Source organism: Perca fluviatilis, chromosome 3 (genome assembly GCF_010015445.1).
Source record: "Perca fluviatilis chromosome 3, GENO_Pfluv_1.0, whole genome shotgun sequence".
Lineage (NCBI taxonomy): Eukaryota > Metazoa > Chordata > Actinopteri > Perciformes > Percidae > Perca > Perca fluviatilis.
In genome coordinates, this window is record NC_053114.1 from 14784298 (window position 1) to 14807074 (window position 22777).

Genomic DNA, 22777 nt, shown 5'->3' on the forward strand with positions numbered 1-22777 from the left:
CCCCCATTTTTTACTGCTGTCACAATTTGGCTTTACTCTTATTACATGCAGCAGCTATCAGGGATCAGTTTGGTGCATGTTGATGCCTGTGGTGGGCGTGTCATTTTGGAGAGGAAGGGCACGAGGGAAGTAAGTCACTATGCATGGTTTGCTTTAGGGGAACTGCTGCAGACTCAAGTGTCAATGTTAAGCTTAGCATAATGGAACATTTAGTTGCTGGGTCTGGATGAATGTTAACTTTGTCAAAGTGATTAGCTTCATCATATCTTGTTTTGATTACGAGAACACTCACTGATGCCAAGATAGATGCACGCACATTCAGTCATGCTCAAGCCAGAGCTAAGCAGTGTATCAAAAAAATTGGTCCGCAACATTCTGTGACACTGTTATTCAAGTCTTGGAAGAGTAGGAGACAAGTAGTAGTGACAAGCAAAATAATGTGAGAGAGAGAGAGAGAAGATATCCGTGCAGGGGCATTACACATTCCACAGGAGGAGAAATGAGTAACCTTATTTTCAGAGGAGAAGATCTGCTTTTGGGTGATCACGGTCAACCTAACCAGACACTAGGGAGGGGATAAGAGAGATGCGAGGAGAATCACATGAAGGCCTGGGATGATAACTTTGTGACTGACACTGGAACGGCACATGACGGAAGGGTCACAACCGTGGCCCTTTCCCTTTTCTTTCTTGGTCTCCTTTCGACAGTACTTCCCCTCTTTGTCTGCTTTTTGCTGACAGCGATTAAGTATATTTTGGTGCCAACCAAATCAGTCAAATAAATTGAAATTTGATTTGTCTGTGCAAAGAAAGATGCCTTGCTGCTTTATCATGCCCAAGTCGACAATTTACTGAAGAAAGGAGACAAGAAAAAGATACATTTGTGTTTGTTTGGAGAAAGTGATGGACGGCCAGTAGAGCAAGAGAGTGAGAGCGAAGAGAGAGACATTTTGAGAAAGAGGAATATGAGGAAAGAATAGATGTTTTATGCTCAACACGAAAGACAGTGAGACACACAGACAAGCACAAACGGTACCAGACTTCTTCTACAGAATCCAGCCACTAGAAGACACATGAAGGCCATCCATGGTGACCAACTGGGACAAACCAGTGGTTACGATGGAGTGGTGATGGCAGATACAAAAACAGCAGATCTTTTCAGGAGCATAGATAAAACACTTGCACAATAAAGCACCTGTAGCAAAATAAAAAAGCCTCAATAGTTAACGTCTAACTGCTCAGAAAAAAATGTGTCGGGTGAGCTGATATAATACAGCCACCATTTTTGTAAAAGAAAAAATGAGTCGCTAGTTAGGACCAATTTATTTTTGTTATCCAGTGTTAAGTGCAAGTATTTTCAGTGACTCTCACATTAGCATCATTCTGCTTTGGCATCACATTCTTCAGATAATCAGTTAAACTATCTTCAGTGACATTTTCTCCATTCACAGATATCAATACTGCTTGTTTCCAAATATACAACTGCTAAACTAAGGCTTTGCACACTCTTAACACCAGCCTCTCAGTCACACATCCGCACACATGGGAGAGAGAGCCGCTGATAACACACACGCACACACACACGCGCACGCACACACACACACACACAGCTTACGAACCGGCTCTGATTCAAGGCATACAAAACAAAATACGTGTATGCAAGGGTTTTAACCAAAACACAGTTTGAACAGAATATGAGGAAAGTTCTTTGATGGTTTTATTCACTGAAGCTAGAAAATGAAAAGTTATATACTGCATAAAACAGTATGGAGTATGGATTGACTTTGTAGCTTTTCTTATTAAGAGTGTTGGACTAGTCCATGGGTCGTTTAAATGTATGAATAAAAACTAAATGTTTGACAGTTTTAGTATGTTGGTCTCGTTCATAGAAAAATGTGGAAAATCACCGAGGATTTCAATCATTGTTGCCATTCGTGAGCCTTACTATGGTAGAAACATTTATCCCTTTAGTCGTTCAAATAAAGATAACTGGTGAACTTAAAATGACTGCAATTAACTCCTTACCCATTTTGCAGAAGACTTCACTGTGGAAAAACAACGATGCATGGCAATGTGATCAACAGCCAATGATGGCTAAAATCATACAAATAGCTAACTTCTCTTGGCCAATAAGCACACTGAGTGATCATATCAGTAGTTTCCATATTTGCTAAGAAGGGACTTTGTGTGATTGATGTTGCACATAGCGTGAACGTAAGAAAAGTGAGGTGTTCCCATGAATCAGAACCAGGTTCTGAGGTTATGTTAGATAATCGGGTTAGAGGGGCAAGTTAGTTACTACCAGCATTACTAAAAGGTTTTGCTTGGAAAGCAGGGTCCTAGAATCAGATTTTACCTCCAAGAGCTAGAGCATGCAAAGAAAACAGGGAAAAAAAAGAAAAAAACATTTGTTGATATTAGTGCATTACAAAACCCATTTCAAATGCTCTCACACTCATCGACAATACATACAACCATGATGAAGAAGGACGCCCCCCTACTCTTCACACTGCTGAAAGAGAAGTTTTACATTTATACAAGAGTGCAATCAGCTAATGGGAGCAAACATGAATGGTCGGCTCCAGACCAGCACCGGGGGTTGATATGGTTCCATATACAGTATGTGCCAGTAGTAGAAGCACTGGTTTTGGGCTACGCCCTGGCTGCCACAGTGCATCAGAATCAGAAAATATTGCACTAATAAAGTGTAAGGGAAATCACCCAAAATCCCATGCAGTACCTGTTTTAGATGTTTCTTAAGCTCGCATGCTTCAGGCTCTGGAAGCGGTGGTAGAATCTCTGCATTGGTGGGCGCTATAACCTGTAGACACAAACAAACAACAATCTAACTTTAGATAAGAAAAAAAGGTTGTTAAACTGATAGATGAATTAGACTTCATCTGTCGGCTTAAAGTGCTCATATTATGCTTTTGGGCTTTTTCCCTTTCCTTTATTTGGTTATATATCTTTTTTGTGTACATTGTGGGTTTACCAAGTGAAAAAGCCCAAAGTCCACCCCAAAGGGACTTACCATCTCCAACAGAAAACACTGTTCACAAACTGCTCCAAACAGCTCTGTTGTAGTCCAGCCTTTACTTCTGTGACGAACGTGCGTCACTTTGTAACACACGTTATAATGCTCGCCTAGCTGCTAGCGTGGCACACCCTCATACTCTGCTTCTGACTGGCTAGTAGTCCTTACCTAGCTACTGCGCATGTGCGACTCCCAACAAAGATGGGACAGAAGTGAGATGCCTCACTCTGTAACTAAAACAGAGAGCTCAACACACAGGGTGAAAAGAGAAGCTGCAGCAATGTGCAGTTCAACAAATATATGGTGTTTTTTGAAAATTAAACCAAAAGTAAACCTATTCTGATATAACCTCTAAATACCATTATGAACCTGAAAATGAGCACTTTAATGCGGACATCATCATAAAAACAGACAAAACTAGATCAGAGGGAGGAGCAGAACACCACGTCGATGATGTACTGACCTTGCTGCTGTCAAGGTCCACGAGCCAGAGATCGTCTGGCATTTTGAAACCAGCTTTGTAGAGGAAGAAACTGGCTGGTACACCTATAATGTAGGGAGTGGGGGCAAGAAGGAGCTGTGGGGGTAAACATACCAATCCGTCATAATTCAATGTTACCACAACAGCCAGCATTTGCAATTAAGAACTGCATGAAATCACCCACTTACTTAAAAATATGTTCAGAACAAATGGTTCCAAGGTTTTACCTGTTCAGCAGAGGCCATGCATGTTGGCAGTAAGGGGATGACAGGGAACATGTACTCCAGAGGGTAGATCATGGCCACAAAGGCCATGACGCTCATTGACAAAGCATTGTAATCTCTGGACTGAAGAATGACCTGAGAAAAAAAAAAAAAAAAAAAAAAAAAAATCAAGAAACTGTTGCAGATTGTTCACTGCCCTGTTATGTTCATACGGTCATATCTAAATATACACACAGTCACCTAGTTGACTTCTTCCTCTGGTGCTTATCACACAATTATAAGTCTCATCTATCCATATTTCCTTCTTTTGGTTTTTGTCTGTAAAGCTGTGAACACCCCGATTTTGCCTTGGATTGATAACAGGAATATTAAAAACTGAGCTTTTAAAAATGAATTTGTCAGCACAAATTGCTTGAAAAGAAGTCACTCTGAAAGCTTCCAGCCAGCACTTAGTTCAGCCAGACTGAATTTAATGATGTATTGAATTCATCTTCAAAAAAGGAAAAATGGATAAATACAAGATGGCAGCCTTTCACACAGGCAGAGAAAATGTATTTGCAGCGGATCGACCCCATTTAGGAAGAGTTTTCGTTCAATCTGTATTTTAAGCTGAATTTCTAACACAAACAAAATAAAAAAAAATAAACTTTTGGATGAGGAAACATCTAAATTAGATCTGATAAATTCTATAAGTGAGAGACACTGAGAAAGAAAAGCAGTATGGTCTTTCAGCAGTGCGACTGAAGCTGTAAAGCTTGGGTTTGATTGCAAATGAGCCCGTGTATCAATGTCACAGTAAACCAATAGCAACAACAGAACACTACACCCGCACCAGCCAAACAGGGATTTCTCTTATATCCCTGCTAATGCTGCTAGCGTTAAAGATGGCAGAGACAGAGATAAAGGGGCTTTCATTTCAGTCATACGGTTTTCTTTTTGCGCATCATGCTTTCTCCACCCCGGTGAAATGACTTCAGTGGGCCTACATCTAACAGAAAACGTCTGATGAAGGTCACTCAGGGCATTTATTAGGAGGTCTTTGAAAAAAACTAAATGTAAGCGGGGACACGCAGCTGCACTCCAGAAGAAACCACGGACCAATCATAACACAGTAAATATAGCTTTGCTTGTCCTTTCTTCTCAAAACAATCAGTTCAGTCTTTAGTACATTCCCACTGGGGATTTGGTTGCAGCCGAAGACAACCACACGTCTGCTCCAGGGGCCTCATGTATAAAAGACTGCGTAGCTTTCGTACCGAAGATGGTGTAAAGTGCGTGCGTACGGACAGACCGACAGATTTATAAAAACTGTGCGTACGCCAGGCCCTGCGCACATTTCCTTTATACATCACAATCAACGTGAAATTGAGCATAAGTGAACAAGCCACCGACCCCGCCTTGCCTCCTCTCATAAATAACTACGCAACGGACTATAAATGTGCCCCTGACGTCATCTATGTCCAATCACAAGGCTAATCTCGCTGCAAAAAACAGACAAAAAAACACATGTGAGGCCAGCGGCAGGTGACAGTGCACACCCTGGATCTGCTGCGCCACGTACCTCCGCATGAATGAAATAAATACAATAACAGAAATATGTGCCAAATTATTTGAGAAAATTTAACAATGTCCTAAATAACATCAGTAAATCATTAAAAGAACCGGTTAAAACATACATCTGTTTATGACATCCAAAGGGCGCTGTAAAGCTGCTGCATTCGGCCCAGTGTTTGCTGGCCCGGGTAGGGTTCATTTCCTACACCTTGTTTACTTAAGGCGTTTTTTCCATCACATGGTACCTGCTCGACTCGCCTCGACTCTTCTCGCCATTTTTGCTTTTCCATTATGGAAAAAAAAAGTCCCTGGTACCTGCCAACAGGAACTTTCTTTTTAGTATCTCCTCCGACGAGGTTCCAAGCGAGCGGAGGCGATACCAAAAGGTCACGTGAAAACCTGCAGACTACGGATTGGTCGGAGAGAATCGTCACTAGTCACTGCGTCATTATTGCTAGCGACAGACGGTGGTGTCCTGAATGCGATATTACGAATTCCACTAAGGCCACGCCAAGACCCGCCCTTCAATAGCATTTATTGGCCAGGCGTCCTTGGTTACGCACGGTAACGTAACCCCATTTGTACAGGTCCTATCCCGTGACCAATCGGCGATCCTAACCTCAACCACTTGAGGTCAAATGCCTAACCCCAACCAATCGAGCTTCTTCGTAGGGCGGGTCTTGGCGTGGCCATAGTGGGATTTGTAAATTTGCGTCCTGAACAAACAAATAGTTTAGCCAGTGGTGTTTTTTGTTGTTGTTGTTTTTTTGCTGCCTCCAGCTTCTTTTGAAACAAAATTAGTCTTCTGGCTGTGGCGATAGCCACATGCTGAGAATCAAAAACAACACACCTTCGATGTTCTGTGTGTGCGTCGCGTTAGGTCGCAGCAGTTTCCTGCAGCGTCGCTATGTTGACCAGCAGTGCTCGCCTCACGCATGAGGCGGTACTAAATCTGCAACGGAAAAAAGGAGGACGGGCCACCGCAGCCGAGTCGAGCAGAGCCGAGCCGAGCAGAGCCGAGCAGAGCTGGTACTAGCAGTGGGTAAGCGCCATTACTTACACATCGTCCACGGGATCAATTACGCGTCGCACAACTTTGCCCACCCGATGCAACCTGCGTTTCTTCCTGGGGAGATGGATCCGTGCGGAGATGGATCCCAGAGTTTGCGTGACGGCCCGCACGTTCTCACGCGGGACAACCAGCGTGCGCAACCTTTCCGTGCCTACGCAACGTTTATACATGAGGCCCCTGGTCTTTAAAGAAACAACAGAAAAACAAAGAGACGGGCCCCAGGCGATAATTGGTAAGAGACGGTTCGCATCCTGAACTGACTCCTGGGCTGTGTCCTTACCTTGTGCTCTAGTAGGACACAGCTGAGCACCTGAAGACAGGCGTCCACGCCCAGCAGCTCCAAGGGCAGGTGCAGGGGGAAGTCGACCATGGAGAAGCGCGAGTTGTCAGGCAGGGCAAAGGTGAGTGGCCGTTTGAGTTCATGTGGTAAGACTTCCACATCCACACGCCTCTGGCCAGCCACTGGTACCGGTGAACGAAGCAAACGGTACACCCAGGATTCAATCTCCCGCAGGTCGGCCAGCAGCTGGCTGCCTTTCTCCTCCACCGACAGTGCCCCAGTGAATACCCGCCACATGGTGTCCCTAGGAAGGACATAAACAGAATATGTATGTTCAGAGTGATTCCTTTACAATCTTCGGTTATTTTCATTCTAGATTCATTGTATTCATTCTTGATCTATGAAATGTCAAAAGAAATTGTGAAAAATGCCCCTATGAAGTTTTCTAACCACTACTCCAAAACAAACTATATTACATTTATAGAGATATAAAAACGGAGCGATAGTCAAATCTGAGAAGCTCAAATCACTGAATATCTGGCATTTCTGTTTGATAAACTTAAACCTAAAATCGGTTTAGCACTAGCTGAAGAGGCCCAAAACCTGTAACACAGAATGAACAACATAATTTGGCCTTTTTATACTGCCCCCCCCCTCCACTCTCCCCTTAAAAACTAAACAAAACTGAAACAGGAATAGTACACAGTGTTATATAAATTGTAATCCAAAATCCACCATTAAAAAGGAAACACCTTACTGGAACTAATTGTTTCTCAAGTGTTAAGTTGGAGAAAAATAAATCACTGCCAGTTTGAACAGGGATGAGAAAACTGTACGAAGAAAAACCCACTGCACGTTGTGCAACTGCACGAATACACACAAACATATACAGTGACTCTTATTGGCATTGTTATAATCATAAATGTTGAACTGACAATATGCAAAATATGTTAAGCTCAACAAATAAGTATTGATGTCAGTCCGCGGTAATTTTAGGATTAAAACAGATTAAACTACATAATTTGCTCATTTTATTGCTGCAAACAGCAACCACGAGGCCTCTGTCAGTGAAATCATTATTATTATTAAATTAGATTTAAAAAAAAAAAAAAAAATATTAAATTAGAACACAGGAGAGGCTCTAAAGCAATTGTCAATATATTGATGTGCAAACCCCTTCACTCTACACACACAAGGTGTCATTAAACCCTCTCTGGAGTGTATACTCAGTGTGTGTGTAACACGGAGGGAGATAAATCATTAGTCCTTTGAAGCCCTCCCACCAACTGCAGCTGCTACCCGAAGGCAGCCAGAGACCTCAATCTGTCAGGGCCGCCATAACACAAAGCGCTCGCAGCCATTATGCAATGGCTCTCCTCCTTCTCTGTCATTGCCACACCACTGTTCAACCAACCATGTTGGGAGAAAAAAAAATAAAAAAAAAAGAAGAAGAAGATGATTCTCAGATATGTGTGTAGCCTTTGGCTTGAATGGCCTTTTCGGGGCCGTCAAGGAAACCACAGATCTATACTGACACCCATTTTTATACGACAAATGCATTTGACTGATTGATGATATGTGGTTCTGCTGCAGCATGTTAACAGAAAAAGAAAAAATATCTCAAGATATGAGATTTACTGACATTCCTACTAACCCTTGTAGTGAGTGATGGGGAGCTGTGCTGGTTCTACTGCTAGGCTACAGTATAAATGGACGACTGTGGAGAAAACATAAATGCACCTTGGGTGGCCAACAATCCTACATTCATACTGGGCCTAAGCCAGTGTGAAGGGACAGCCTAATTAACACTTTTGCCACTCCAAAATTGCCATCTATTGTGTCACCCATGGCAACAGAGGAGCCAAAAGCGAACTGCAAATACTTCCACATCACGACACAATGCCACAAGAAAAATATGGTCTACGCATCTTAAACAGATTATTCTGAATCAATCAACCATCCCTGGTGGTTAATTATGAAAAATACACATACAATATGATCAACACTTTGCTTTCGAGTCCAAATAAGCAAAGTACTTTGCTAAATGCCATTTCTTCTGACTGTTATGTATACAGTGGGTATACCATGCAGCTCCTCCACACGGTGTGCATTTTTATTTTCTGGTTTAGGGGTTTTAACTTGTACCCTTTCTAAAAATTAGAAAGGGTGCATAACTAAAAAGTATCAACACAAATTTGGCCTATAATTACATAACATGTATTATTCCTAAAACATGTCTTCGTGCATTAACTTTAACCTATAGCACTGGATGAAATAATATTTGCTGTGATGCAAAATGCACTGTCGATATTTATCATCGAGGTGGAGTGTGATTATAGCATAAAGCGTACTGTGAAAACATGACACAACAAACAAGCTGCAGATGGCCTGCAAAGCTGCATGGAGCCACAGACAAAACCTCTTGTATTAGTTCTGCAACGCAAACGTACGCCTAACAATTGGACGATGAGAGAAGCAGATGGTCAAGAAAGAAAGCAGTAGGCATTGCAAAGAAAAATAAACATCAGGAACACAGTAAAACAACAAATCTGCCATTTATTTTAAACGTTTCTAGCCTTGAAAATGTTAAACTGAAGCAAAAAAGGATTTTAAGCAACTACATTTATGCTGCGTTTGTGTGGTCAATAATTTACATGCAATGCCATGTCAGCGTGAATGTAATGATGTTATGCAACAGCTTACAGATGATGATGAAGTTATCAAGCATGAGCTGCATTCACCTAATTTTGTATTTTGAAAATACAAAAACGTACACGTCGCCCTGACCAAGTCAAGGACTAAAAATCTATGACGTGAAAGTAAATACCTTGGTTTTATTAAAATCAAAAGATTTCATGCACTTTGTAATACGAATGTACTCATGGCAATCTGCCTGACAATGAGACCTTGTGGTCAAAGTTGACATTTGGCCGAAGGCTGGCACTACAAAAAACCCTCATGGAGGGTCAAAAGCAATAAGCTTTCTGGCAAGCATGAACGTAGTCAGTATTTTCATAGCAATCAACCAGATTTAGGTATTTCTAGCGTACAAAGTTGTTGGTTTTGACAGTAAAAGTTGGGTACCGAAACCTACGCAACCGGTAGGAATCAGACCGGATTAGAACGCAAATTTCGGTTCCTCATTTCGGTTCCACTTAATGTGTCGACTGAAATATTTTCACTCTGTCGCTCCGAAACGGATGTAAAAATATCACACTCTCTCTGTAGTCTACTGTCCGTTAATGTAGGCTACTTTTAAAATGCCATATTTTCCCTCTGGGAAAGCACTCTAAAATGTTAATATATTGTTACATTTATTTAAATTTTCAATTTAAGAAAAAAATAAAAAACCTCTATAAAAGAGCCTTTATTTGATGTCATTTTTCAGTATTTCAAGAACTGGTTTAGGAATCGGAATCGTTTTAAAAGTACCGGTTCGGCATCGGAATCGTAAAAATCCAAACGATACCCAACCCTACTGACAGTGGCCCAAAGAAATTTGATAGATCCTAGCATCTAAATTAGTACATGTATGTTTTAATGTGCACCAGGATGAAATGGTACATACATACATACATACATATATAAAACACAAAAAAAAAAAAAAATCACAAGTAAGCAACAAAGAAGAGCTGTATGTATCTATGATTCAATTTAAAGCCTCACCTCTGGGTGGTGCGAGGGAGCCCAGCTCGTTGAGTAAGCCTCTGACTGCAGCAGTCCACCAGCCTCTTGAGAATATACAAGCATTCCCTAAAGGTGGAGAAGAAGGGGTAGTGGCTCACAATGCACAGCGAGGTCAGCGTGCTGTTGCGGTTCCTGGCTGCCATCTTAGCAGCGCTTCGTCTCTGCTGTGGGGACTTGCCGGCGTTTAGCTCGGCACCCGGTTGCCCGCCCTCTTCGCCAGAGGCAGGCGGAGGTGCGGACTCGGCATTGTTGGGTGGCGATAACACGGAGGGTGGGCCTCCGCTGCTGCCATCGGACCCATCGCTGGCGGTCTCCGCCGCCTGTGCCGCCGTCTCCGTGTGGCCGCTCTTGTCCCCGCGAGCGCGATGATGCCCTCGCTGAAAAGAACGGTAGAAATTGACGCAGATTCCGTAGCGGGTGATTCCGGAGTCCTTGTCCGTCAGCGTGAACACAAACGAGGAGTCGTCGCGGAGGCTGACCCTACGCTGGCGTATGCTCAGGCAGCCCTCTGGTTGGCAGAAAAAGACCACGTCTGGTGGGAGCGGGAAGTCGTGGTGGTCCTCCAGTGGGTAGCGGCGGAGGAGCTGTGGCGTCTGGGCCACACTGTCACTACTTGGTTGCCTGGAGGGGAGATGGACAAACATTTGTTTTTGTCTTTAAAGCAGTTGTAGTGCTGTGCCCATCATTCGTTCTATGCGGTTTAAAAAAAAAAAAAAACTGTTCTGTGCATTTTAAAACTTATATCTGATGTATCTGCAAATCCATTTCCCTTAAATGATAGCTTTGAATTTAAATGGTCACTATGTGATGAGAAGCATTTCGTAAGAGAAGAATCAAAGCCTTTGATCACTTGATAGCAGAATACCATGGCTAACAAAGCCCTTGTATAGCCCTAACTATATTTAGCTGTTAAAATCCAAGAACAAGTAACACCCATCACCACAACAACTCTGAAATTCCCCTTAAGCATAACACTTAAAATTGCTAAATGTTCCAGTAGAGATACTCAGTGGCTAACTCTAAAAACAGTGGCAGACAGGACAGCTGCATCAACTCCAAAACAAACTTGGAAGTGTTAAAGAAGTTGAAGTGCTCATATTATGCTTTTTCCCTCTCCTTTATTGTGTTATATATCTTTTTTGTGCACGTTATAGGTGTACAAAGTGAAAAAGCCCAAAGTCCACCCCAAAGGGACTTACCATCTCCAACAGAAAACACTGTTCACAAACTGCTCCAAACAGCTCTATTGTAGTCCAGCCTTTACTTCTGTGATGAACGTGCGTCACTTTGTAACACACGTTATAATGCTCGCCTAGCTGCTAGCATGGCATGCCCTCATACTCTGCTTCTGACTGGCTAGTAGTCCTTACCTAGCTACTGCACATGTGCGACTCCCAACAAATATCGAACAGAAGTGTGATGCCTCACTCCGTAGCTAAAACAGAGAGCTCAACACACAGGGTGAAAAGAGGAGCTGCAGCAATGTGCAGTACAACAAAAATTAGGTGTTTTTTTTTTTTTATTAAAACATATTATATATCTGATATAACCTCAAAATACAATTATGAACCTGAAAATTAGCATAATATGAGCACTTTAACTCTGGAAACAAACAAATGTCAAGACTGGGGTTTTCCAAAAACGTCCAGTCCCAGCAAGCCATTAGCATACATTCAGACCAACAAAAACAGTGCCAAAAAACGAGAGGCGATGGGGGCCCAAGTGTTAATGAGTTTTTGCAGGGCAGAAGATGATTTAACTACCAGGAAGTCCAGTTTGTCTGCTTATTATACACCAATATTTAAAGCCTCCCTTATGACTAAATTGACTAATATATTCCTTTAAAAGGTCCTATGACATGCTGTTTTGCATGCTTTAATATAGGCCTTAGTGGTCCCCTAATACTGTATCTGAAGTCTCTTTTATGTAGACCTTAGTGGTCCCCACAATACTGTATCGGAAGTCTCTTTTATATAGGCCTTAGTGGTCTCCTAATACTGTATCTGAAGTCTCTTTTATATAGACCTTAGTGGTCCCCTAATACTGTATCTGAAGTCTCTTTTATGTAGACCTTAGTGGTCCCCTAATACTGTATCGGAAGTCTCTTTTATATAGGCCTTAGTGGTCTCCTAATACTGTATCTGAAGTCTCTTTTATATAGACCTTAGTGGTCCCCTAATACTGTATCGGAAGTCTCTTTTATATAGGCCTTAGTGGTCTCCTAATACTGTATCTGAAGTCTCTTTTATATAGACCTTAGTGGTCCCCTAATACTGTATCTGAAGTCTCTTTTATATAGACCTTAGTGGTCCCCTAATACTGTATCGGAAGTCTCTTTTATATAGACCTTAGTGGTCCCCTAATACTGTATCGGAAGTCTCTTTTATATAGGCCTTGGTGGTCTCCTAATACTGTATCTGAAGTCTCTTTCCCGAAATTCAGCCTTGGTGCAGAATTACAGCCACTAGAGCCAGTCCCACAATGACCTTTCCTTAGATGTGCCATTTCTGTGTCTTTAGCTTTAAATGCATTGAAGAGGAGAGAGGGGGGGAGGGGGGGGCTAGGTGGAGGGTGGGGGTGTGGCCTTGACCAGCTTGCCATTGGCAAAGCAGAGAAAGGTGAGGTAACCTTTCCCCTTATGAGGACATATAGTGAAGATTCCAGATCGGCCCATCTGAGCTTTCATTTTCTCAAAAGTCAGAGCAGGATACCCAGGGCTCGGTTTACACCTATTGCCATTTCTAGCCACTGGGGGACCATAGGCAGGGAAACTCATTAATGTTAAAAAACCTCATAAAGTGAATTTTCATGCCATGGGACCTTTAAACCAAAACTACTGCTTAAAGTCGGATTAGGTTCTTACCTTGCTCCGACTACCACCAAGTAGTCAAGAAGACGAGGGCACATTTTCTTTTTCTCCATCTTGGATTGAACACGTCCCGTGCGTCACGGCATCCAGGATTTATGCTCTCTCTTGTGTCAGTGTTGCCTTTCCATCACAACTGGGAAAGTTCAGGTGTAAAGTTGAAACACAGCTCCTTGATTATCATTGTGATGGTTAAAAAAAATGACAGAGTCAAACCTGTAACACAAGAAAAAGATGGGGGTTCTGTTAGGTGTCTTTATATGGCCACGATCTAAATAAACACTGTTACAAGTGTAAACCAGTGAGAGAAACAATGTGAACATAGTATGAAGAAATCTGGTGCACTACACTGCATGACACCGACCAGCCACGTGATTTTTCAGAGTTGCAAAATTGGGCTTAATATGGCATCATGATTTATAGTAACCTTTTTTCTTTAGGTCAAGGACTATAAAGAAGTTGTGTTCACTATTACTCTACTCAGGTTTTCAGCAGTCTCCACTTTCCCTGTATCTGTCTCATATACTACTTTTTTTACAAGAAGCCCTCCAACCCTATATGACAGAAGGTGGTTCACATACAGGTACATTTAGACTGCCATGACATCTTATTTCTTCAGATTTATGAGATAGGATTTTTTTTTTTTTTTTTTTTTAAATCCGTTGAGAGAAAAAAACAAGAGCAGACAGAAAACAATGCAGTGCTGTCCCTGGTTGTTCAAACACAAATAACTCATCGGGGAAGCAGTTTTATTTCACGAACTACCAATGACAGATCAGCAAAGATGGTGATTGCAATTGCATTCTGGTTGAGGCAACTACTTAAGTGAAGAAACTAAACTAATTCCCTTTTGGTTTGACTGTTAAAATCTGACTCTGGGATGAGAGGCCCCTGAACATAGACGAAGATAGTTAATCTGGTAAGGTGATTTCTTTCTATCAAACATCATTGCACCTCTGCAAGAAATTTCACTGCGATGTCACGACGACTGTTTACTTTGCAAGAAATGAAAGACGTTAATGATGTCATGATGACGTTTTTACAGAGTGTCTCTGTCAGAAAGGGTACATGGCGGAAGAGACAAAGCTAGCGGAGTAGGGGTGCAAGATATATCTACTCAATATCGCTATATATCGAAAGTGTCGCAATAAGTATGCCACATTTTGTTTATTTTGTGGAACGATGCGTCCCGTCTGCAAAAGAAAAGTTGTGTCCTGTTCTCTTTATTTATACTGTACAACCAGAAAAACATGTCTTGTTCTGTAGACATGGTCGTAATTTATCTATTCATGTTGTACCAGTCCAATAGGACCGTCAGTTGAAATAAACCTTGTTTAATTTGTTATGAATCTATTTTGATGCGTTTTCCCGTAACTTTTGTAATTTTACATAGGTTTAAAAAATATCGAAATTAATAGTGATATCGCAATACTCCTAATCGATATCGCAATATCACATTTTGTCAATATCGTGCAACCCTATAGCGGTGCATAAAATATGTCCGACATGACAAGCCTACATCAGCATCTCCAGTGTACAACAAGGGGATAAAACCATCAATTTAAAAGAGAGTGGACACAAAAATGCATGGTCAATTCTTGTAACATGTTTATAGATAGTGTTTTAGGATTGGTTTGTTATGACCATCGTGTCAGCTGCTTGTTTTTGTCGAAGGATCAAGACTTTTCAGTAGAGGCCATAGTAAGCTGCTTAGGAGCCTTGGTGGAATAAGCACCCTTCATAGCTTGTACTATGACCCTGCGACTTACTGGTAACTGTAGCAAACTCAACCAGCACCTCCACAGATTCCTATTCCTATTCCCCAATCCTTGCAGCCACTTTCAGATCCAGTCTAGCATCATCTCATAGATGCCACAACATACTGTCATCTTTAAATTATTAGAACAGCAGGATGGAAAATGTGTAGCTATTCACCGACAACATTCCAACATCAAAAACAATATTAACGCTAAATCTATTCCCAGAAACAATTTATTTTTACATTCCCACACATATTTCATGCCAAGCCATTAGCTGTAAAAGATTTTATACTTTACTTATATGCTTAAGGAACTTTGCCACACCCCTTACGTAAGGCAGCGAGTTCAGAATCCAACTCAACCTGCTTCATTTTCACATCTAGGTCTGGGTGGTAACTACTGCTAATATCATTGTGTTTTACATCTACAGAGATACTGAGAGCCACGAAAGAGCATGACAATGGGCATTTTCATTACAAAGAACAACTTGTGTCTGAAGTAAAAGTCTGGCTTATTGAGACCAGTCAAGAGAACTTTGTATCTCTGTCTCTCCCACAACAGATTTCTCCCAGCATGATTGTTAAACGTTGTTATAAAATGGCGGCTCTACAAAGAAGCCCTTGCTCTTTCGTTCTGAGGGACGAGCGCCAATACCTGAATGTTAACTGCTGATGCTTTAGACTGCTGTGACACAAACGCAAATGATTATACTTCATAGGTTACTTTTCATCACAGTGAAACAGGGACAATAAAAAAAACAAAAAAAGGTTACAAAAATATCTGACAGAACAAGCCCACGTTTGCAACATGTCTGATGAAAAAGTAAACGTACAGTGACAGGATATACTTTTACCAGAGCATGTCAGGCCACGGTGAACAGCCTTTAACCTAACACCAACAAACGCCTCATTCAGAAACTCCACCCTGAAACATAAACACTATACCCAGAGCAGTATTCCACAAGGCGGTTATCCCTGCACTGATAAGCTAATGGATGGATCATTTAGCCAGTGGTTCATACTGTACAATGGATTCCTATTAAAAGAGTCACCCAGGGGAGAAAGGAATAGACTATTGTCTACTAGAAAATGTGCCAAGTTTAAAAAGGAGCAAACCATCACTTGCAAGCCAGATCCAGGCTGAGAACATTTTTTTTTTTTAACTCTTAATATTTTAGATAACCAAACAAAACTCTGCACGTCAAGCTTAATTCCATGTACTTATTTGAGAATTCGTTAAAAAGGTACATTGTGTAGGAATTTCTCCCATCTAGCGGTGAAATTGTATTTTGCATTCAAACGAATAGTGCTCTCTAGTGCCTCACTTTTTCAAATGTGTGTTGCAACTACGGTAGCCGTTATGTACCAGAAAGTATAATTCCCTTTTTCTGCGACGAGGATTCCTTCTCCTGTGGCTCGGCATAAGTATGATCCTGAATTATGAACTAAAGTGTAGTGCAGGTTTTCAAAGACAAGCGCCTCTCGCTGGCTCTGAACAAAAACGCGTTGTGGATCAGCTAGACAGGTAGGTAGGCTAGTGCTTTATGTCCCTCTCAGTGATTATAGTCTTTCAAAATGGGGGAACGACACGGAAGCCTCCTTGGACTTGCCCGTCCAATGTAAATACAGATAAGAAATTCTTCGCTTACAAGGATAAGTCACATCATTGGCAGAGGTAATTTTACACAAATGAGGACATATTTCTGAATGAAGACAATGATTTTAGCTAATAAAATACTTAAAACACTACACAGTGTACCTTTAAATTCAAAAGGCCCATTAAAAAAAGCAAGATTTATACGTCATAAATATGACATAAAAACAAGTGTAATACATAACTAATAAGATTGGAATTTGTGCACATTTTGATAAATTCTCCTCTTTCAGTGCCGTTATAGGAGTCGTTTTTAAACGGGAGGGGGTTCTATCAAACAGTTGCGTCATTGTCCAGCGGATGTGTCACATTTCACAAAAGGTGTCAAAGTGCACTGGATACATTGCAGAGGCAGTGTACCGGTTTGTTAACGCAGCCTGACCAATTTTGTGTTGTTGTCAGTTGTCCGTGTTTTTGGGAATTACACGTGTTGTTGACTTGCTAACATGTTTCTCTCTCTAAAGCTTCAGAGCTAATTCACCACTTAAACAGAAAGCATGTCGTTCTAAACGACAACCACTTGTTTGTCTTTAGGTTATTAAATTGATATCAGCAGAAATAAAGAGAATGCATCTCTATCTATACTGTTGGAAAACAAATCGTTTGGCTGTATAGCTTAATAGGTTAATACCATAACATCACAGCCTAATGTGATTAACACGTGGTGAAATGCATGATTTAAATATAAATGAATGTCAATTCTAAGTAAATGTTGACATTCCATGTGAATTTCATGATACGCTACACTAAGACAACAGGGCGGGCAAATGAACTGCACGTAGCCTATGTCACACATCCTATCACAGGGTGTCATTAATCCCAGCAGCCATGGCAGAGCTGTGTCCAGTGGACATTAGGGGTGAATTTAATCACAGAGGGTTTCAGATGCATTATGTGTCTAATTATGTCTAATAGCTCTACTTGTCAGTAGAGGAGCCATTCACAGAGGGACATAATACAAGACTGAACTAGACTCATCTTAATGGAGCACGATGGTAAAAGGTCAAGATTTTTACTTAATTATGGAACAGAGCCAAAATAGAGAAGGCTGTTGCCATTTTTATTTGACACATTAGTATAAAACATAGTTTAGCCACATTATGGAATATTTGTGATTTTCATGTTTGGGAAAAGAAAAATAAGGTGGTCCATACTTTAAAGGGTTAACCTAAGGAATGAGTAAGTTTGCCAACACTGTGCAATATTTGATGTGTGCAGTGCCATAAGAAGACACCGTTCAAATAGCACTCCATAGTGGGCTGAACCATGTCTTGTTGAGTCAGCTTAATGTCAGCACTCATCACATTTAGTAACATTATTCAAATACACTGCAAGCATGACTGTCTGTGCACGTCCATGAACAAGAAGTACAAATTAAACTGTAACTGAACATAAATAAGTATTTTATACTATTACTGAGATAGGTAATAATACATATACCCTCATGTTGAAACACTCCATATCTAAAGCTAGTTCTTCACACTATTCTAGCTATTTCTACAGACATGGTACAACTCTGAGCATGTTGCAGAGTGGTGAAAACTTGAACCTTCTTCACAGCAATGGCTAAATATAGAGAGCAAATAATTCCAACCACATTATATATTCCAACAGTGAAGGCTGGGCCTATGCAGAACACCGCTCTAAACCCTCTTTATCTTGCAAAACCATCAGGGCAATGAATCAACATGCAGGTCTGGCAACATAAATGCTTCCTGGTGCAAGGCCAAAATGGCTATTTTATAAAGCAGCAGAGCTGGTGCCATCCTGCACAAAGATACAGGACCACAGCATTATTTTTAGATGAGGGCTGAAGGACTACGGCACTTCACTGATTGTACTGTATTTAATGAACGAGCTTGGTATTGAACCTTTGTTTCTCTCTCTCTCTCTCTCTCTCTCTCTCTCCATCTCTATCTCTACAAAAAAAGAAAGAATAATCACAACACGGTGTAATCTTCAAAGGTAAGATAATGATGTAGGTTAACACGACAGATGAATGTGGTCAGAGTTGTCTGCAGGCTGCACTCACTGCTTATGTAAGCACAGAGAGGAGATAGATATGATTCACAGGCCTCCATCGTGGACAGCGTTTCTTGCCAGTCACTGTGAACAGCAGTAAGCAGCGATGGAGAAGACTCTGTTGGAGTAGTTGTAATTCAGAAGGATGAAGTGTGGATTGAGAAAAGTATTGGCCGTTGTGTTCTCACTTTTAGATTGCAATCTTTTCTTATTGAACCAAATCGTACGCTGTAACACAGCCAAAAACAGATATAAGAACTGTTTTTGGTCCCAAAATTCACAAAACCAAAGCACTTGCAGTGTTCAGTTGTCTGTAGATAAATAATTCTGTGTGTTTACATTTGAAATCAATCCTACAGTTTTCACTTTGTAAGTATTTGGTACTCTAAGACATTCTTATCTAATATTTTTATTTTATGTATCAGAATACATATTAAAATATTTATCACCAGGATGAAATAGGTTCATACATTCTATACTACTCTGACCTCCTCCTTGCCGACATTGATAACTAGCTACCTCATCCTTATGGTCATTCAATCCATTTACGATTAAATCAACTGCATTATTTCATCAGTCGTGTTTGTGTCGGAAGCTGGTTGGACATTGTGGAAAATAATAACACTGCAGAACGATGGTGTAACCGCGATGAGTTTACAATGACACACGGCATCTAACGGTTACAGCTAACGTTAGTTACGAACTGTAGAGGGCATTTTACTATCCAACAAGCCAACTGTGGAGATTAGAGACATACGATGAAGAGGACAGCATTCGCAGTAACAAACTTGATAAGGCGATATCCAATGCCTCCTGATAGCTCGAGGAGGCATTGGATATCGGCTGCTGGCCGTGTCGCTTGTGGTTTGTTATTTGTTTTGTATTTATGACAAGCTGTCAGAACTTGGCTAATTCCCGAGGTTAACCCCTAAAGATGCGTCCCCTCACCTACACGCACCACGGGAAAATGTATCATCTCCTAACGTTACATTGTTCACCCCTTTAGATCCACCCATCCTCTCACCTACATGTTCACCCCTAAATATGCAGCCATCCTCTCACCTAGATGTTAACCCCTAACCCATAACCTCTTACCCACATGCTCACCCCTAAAGACGCGTCCTCTCGCCTATATATTCGCCCCTAAATAAAGTACCCTCTTACCTCCATGTTCACCCCTAAAGATGCACCCTCTCACCTCCACTCTGCTAGCTTTATGGTGTCCTACGCCACGGATGGATTAGCTAGCTAGGTGGCTAGCTAGCTAGCTAGCTGTCTAGTTGCTAACAGCAGCTTGAGCGATTTACCTCATAAATAAAAGCCTGTTAAATGTAAAACAACACATGGCGACCTCAGAAAACGGTTCGGACCAAACAGCCACAAATGCGACTGATGCATTTGGCTAAATATCACACACGTAGCTAGAGTAACGTTAAGAACATCCTTAATGTTACCTGCTTTACATTAGCCGGTTAGCCGCTAACGTTCGCTGCGAGACCAGCTGCTGATGACGGCCTGGGTGGTGGGTGTCCTCCACGGTCACACAGGGGGAGAGGCAGCGGTGTATGTCTGAATTCAGCCTTCTTTCTTTTAGATGGCGGTAACGTTATAGCATTGGAAACGACGGCTGAAAAGGGGGAAGCTACTCAGTGTGACTGACTGGTTCGCAGCATAAATAGATGATGCGAAAAAATGTGTGTCCACCTCTCAGCTCGATGAACGGGTAGCTCAGTCAGTTACAACCTGCCTTCACAACATCCTCTTCATCATCATCAGTGTGCAGGGAGTTCCGCATACTGAGACCTAACGGAAGCGACACACACAAGCCTGGCGAAAAACACTTATTAATGCTCTCCCCCGGGTAACGTGTGGCTGTGACGGTAGTACCGTTTTTTGCCTATTGCGTACACACTTTTTGCAGAATTTGTCTCATTATGTCAAAACTCTACGCACAAGCCAATCAGACATAGCACTCGGAGATTAACAACTCACATCTATGCCAACATGAAACACTGCAATCAAAACTTATTAACGCTCCTTTCTAAAAATTAAATTCTTGCAATAAAACCATGCACACAAGCACCATTTGAATTACTCTTTCATATCGCCAGCAACACACTGATGGGCTTTAAGCTATATAAAACACTGCAGTCTTTGTGTTTCTATTTTTATTGTCATTTTCTCAGACTCAGTCTTCTGTAAAACTCCAAAGTAGAATTTCTTCAGTAATCAAACAAGAGTTTTTACAAAAAACAAACATTCTTACAGAAATAAAGAAAAATAGAATCACAAATCATCAAATTTAGCAACAAAACTAAAAGTAACTAACAATTACTGGAAAAATCGCTATTGGGCAAAAAAACATATATTTGTTGTGGTTGTGTGTGTGTGTGTGTGTGTGTGTGTGTGTGTGTGTGTGTGGTGTGGTGGGGGTTCTTTGGGGGGGGGGGGGCAGTGTCATTGGGAACAGTGTTTTCCCAATGACAACAGGAGATTTCGTTTTTGAACAAAGTGTCTAATTTAAGAAAACGTGTGTTACAGAATTGCAAACAAAGTGCAAAGTTGACAATGTGTTTAAGCTATGGTTACACTGTGTTTAAAGGGCCCATGACATGCTGCTTTTTGGATGCTTTTATATAGGCTTTAGTGGTCCCCTAATACTGTATCTGAAGTCTCTGCCTTGGTGCAGAATTACAGCCACTAGAGCCAGTCCCACAATGAGCTTTCCTTAGTATGTCCCATTTCTGTGTCTGTAGCTATTGAGGAGGAGAGAGGGTGGGCAAGGTGGAGGGTGGGGGTGTGGCCTTGACCAACTGCCACTTTGCTGGTTTGAAAGCCATGATGTCTCTCTCTTTCTCATGGGCGGGCCAAATTCTCTGGGCGGGCAAAGCAGAGAAAGGGGAAGTAACCTTACTCCTTATGACCTCATAAGGAGCATACCCAGGGCTCGGTTTACACCTATCGACATTTCTAGCCACTGGGGGACCATAGGCAGTAGAGGTGTGAATCTTCACTGATATCCCGATTCGATTCGATTACGAAAATCATGTCAGCGATTCAATTCGATTCGATATCTCGATGCATCACGATGCGTCAAATAAATGTTTCTATTAAAGCCATGTAGGATATTTAACTCATAGCTTTTCAAGCTTCAAAAACAAAACATTCTGCAGTGCTCTAATAGTAAATAAATTGGATACATACAACTACAGCACTGAGCACATGGCACTTCCTGAATGTGCAAAACATAACAGAATATGTAAACATTAAATTGTCAACAGAAATAATCGATTATGAGCATGCCGATAATCGATGCTTTAAACCAAGATTTCTTTAAACCAATCACAATCGTCTTGGGCGGTGCTAAGCGCCGGACGCAATAACAGTGCCTCTGGATCTGGAAGTCCCACAGGATTTTAGCTCTGTCACTAGGCTCTTTCGAGATGATCTGCGCCTCGCCTGTAAAGTGGACGAGAGCGCGTGGCGGCAGCCGGGGGCAGGGACAAAAAGCCCCCGTAAAATCGGACAGTTTCCAGCAGCCTCCAGTCTGAACAGGAAAGTTACAGAAACACTCCCATCCTGTTTTGTCCCATTCCGATTCATTAAAATCTTATCAGACCCATATATCAGCTCGTACACAGTCTCCAGTTGTTTTTATTATGACAGAGTAGCTATCAAAATGCTCTGCCGGCGATCTGTTGCTGATGTTAATAAACAACAGACTGTAGATGATCTGTAATCTGAACAGATTTAGTCTCTCTGATTTCTAAACGTCACCATCAGCCGCACGTGTTCTGTACAGAAGAAGCCTTTAAATCAGACAAATATCAATTAAAATCCCTTCAATTCAAAAACAATAAAAAGGGGGGCGACCTCTAGCTCACCCAGTAAGAGCGTGCGCCCCATGTAGGCTGAGTCCTTTGCAGCGGCCCGGGTTCGAATCTGACCCGCGGCCCTTTGCTGCGTGTCATCCCCCATCTCTCTCCCACCTTTCCTGTCTATCCACTGTCACTCTGAAATAAAGGGGAAAAAGCCCCCGAAAAATAATCTTTAAAAAGTTTATATAAAACGACTTCATGTTGAGTCGATTCTGAACCAATCAGCTGTTGGATCAGCTGAGAGCCAGCCGTTTCCCATCATGCCCT

General features: G+C 41.6%; 1 protein-coding gene across 1 annotated transcript in view; it reads right to left on the reverse strand.

Annotated features, from left to right (window-relative positions):
- madd (MAP-kinase activating death domain) overlaps nt 1-20470 on the reverse strand; it is a 64576-nt gene extending 44106 nt beyond the window's left edge. Inside the window, exons 1-7 of the mRNA XM_039795302.1 lie at nt 20087-20470; nt 13195-13413; nt 10311-10952; nt 6645-6948; nt 3742-3873; nt 3497-3610; nt 2740-2820 (exon numbers count right to left, since the gene is read on the reverse strand). Of these exons, the coding sequence (XP_039651236.1) occupies nt 2740-2820; nt 3497-3610; nt 3742-3873; nt 6645-6948; nt 10311-10952; nt 13195-13253 (1332 nt within the window). The 5' untranslated portion in view covers nt 13254-13413; nt 20087-20470. The remainder of the gene's footprint in view (nt 1-2739; nt 2821-3496; nt 3611-3741; nt 3874-6644; nt 6949-10310; nt 10953-13194; nt 13414-20086) is intronic.
- Between the last annotated feature and the right edge of the window lie 2307 nt (nt 20471-22777).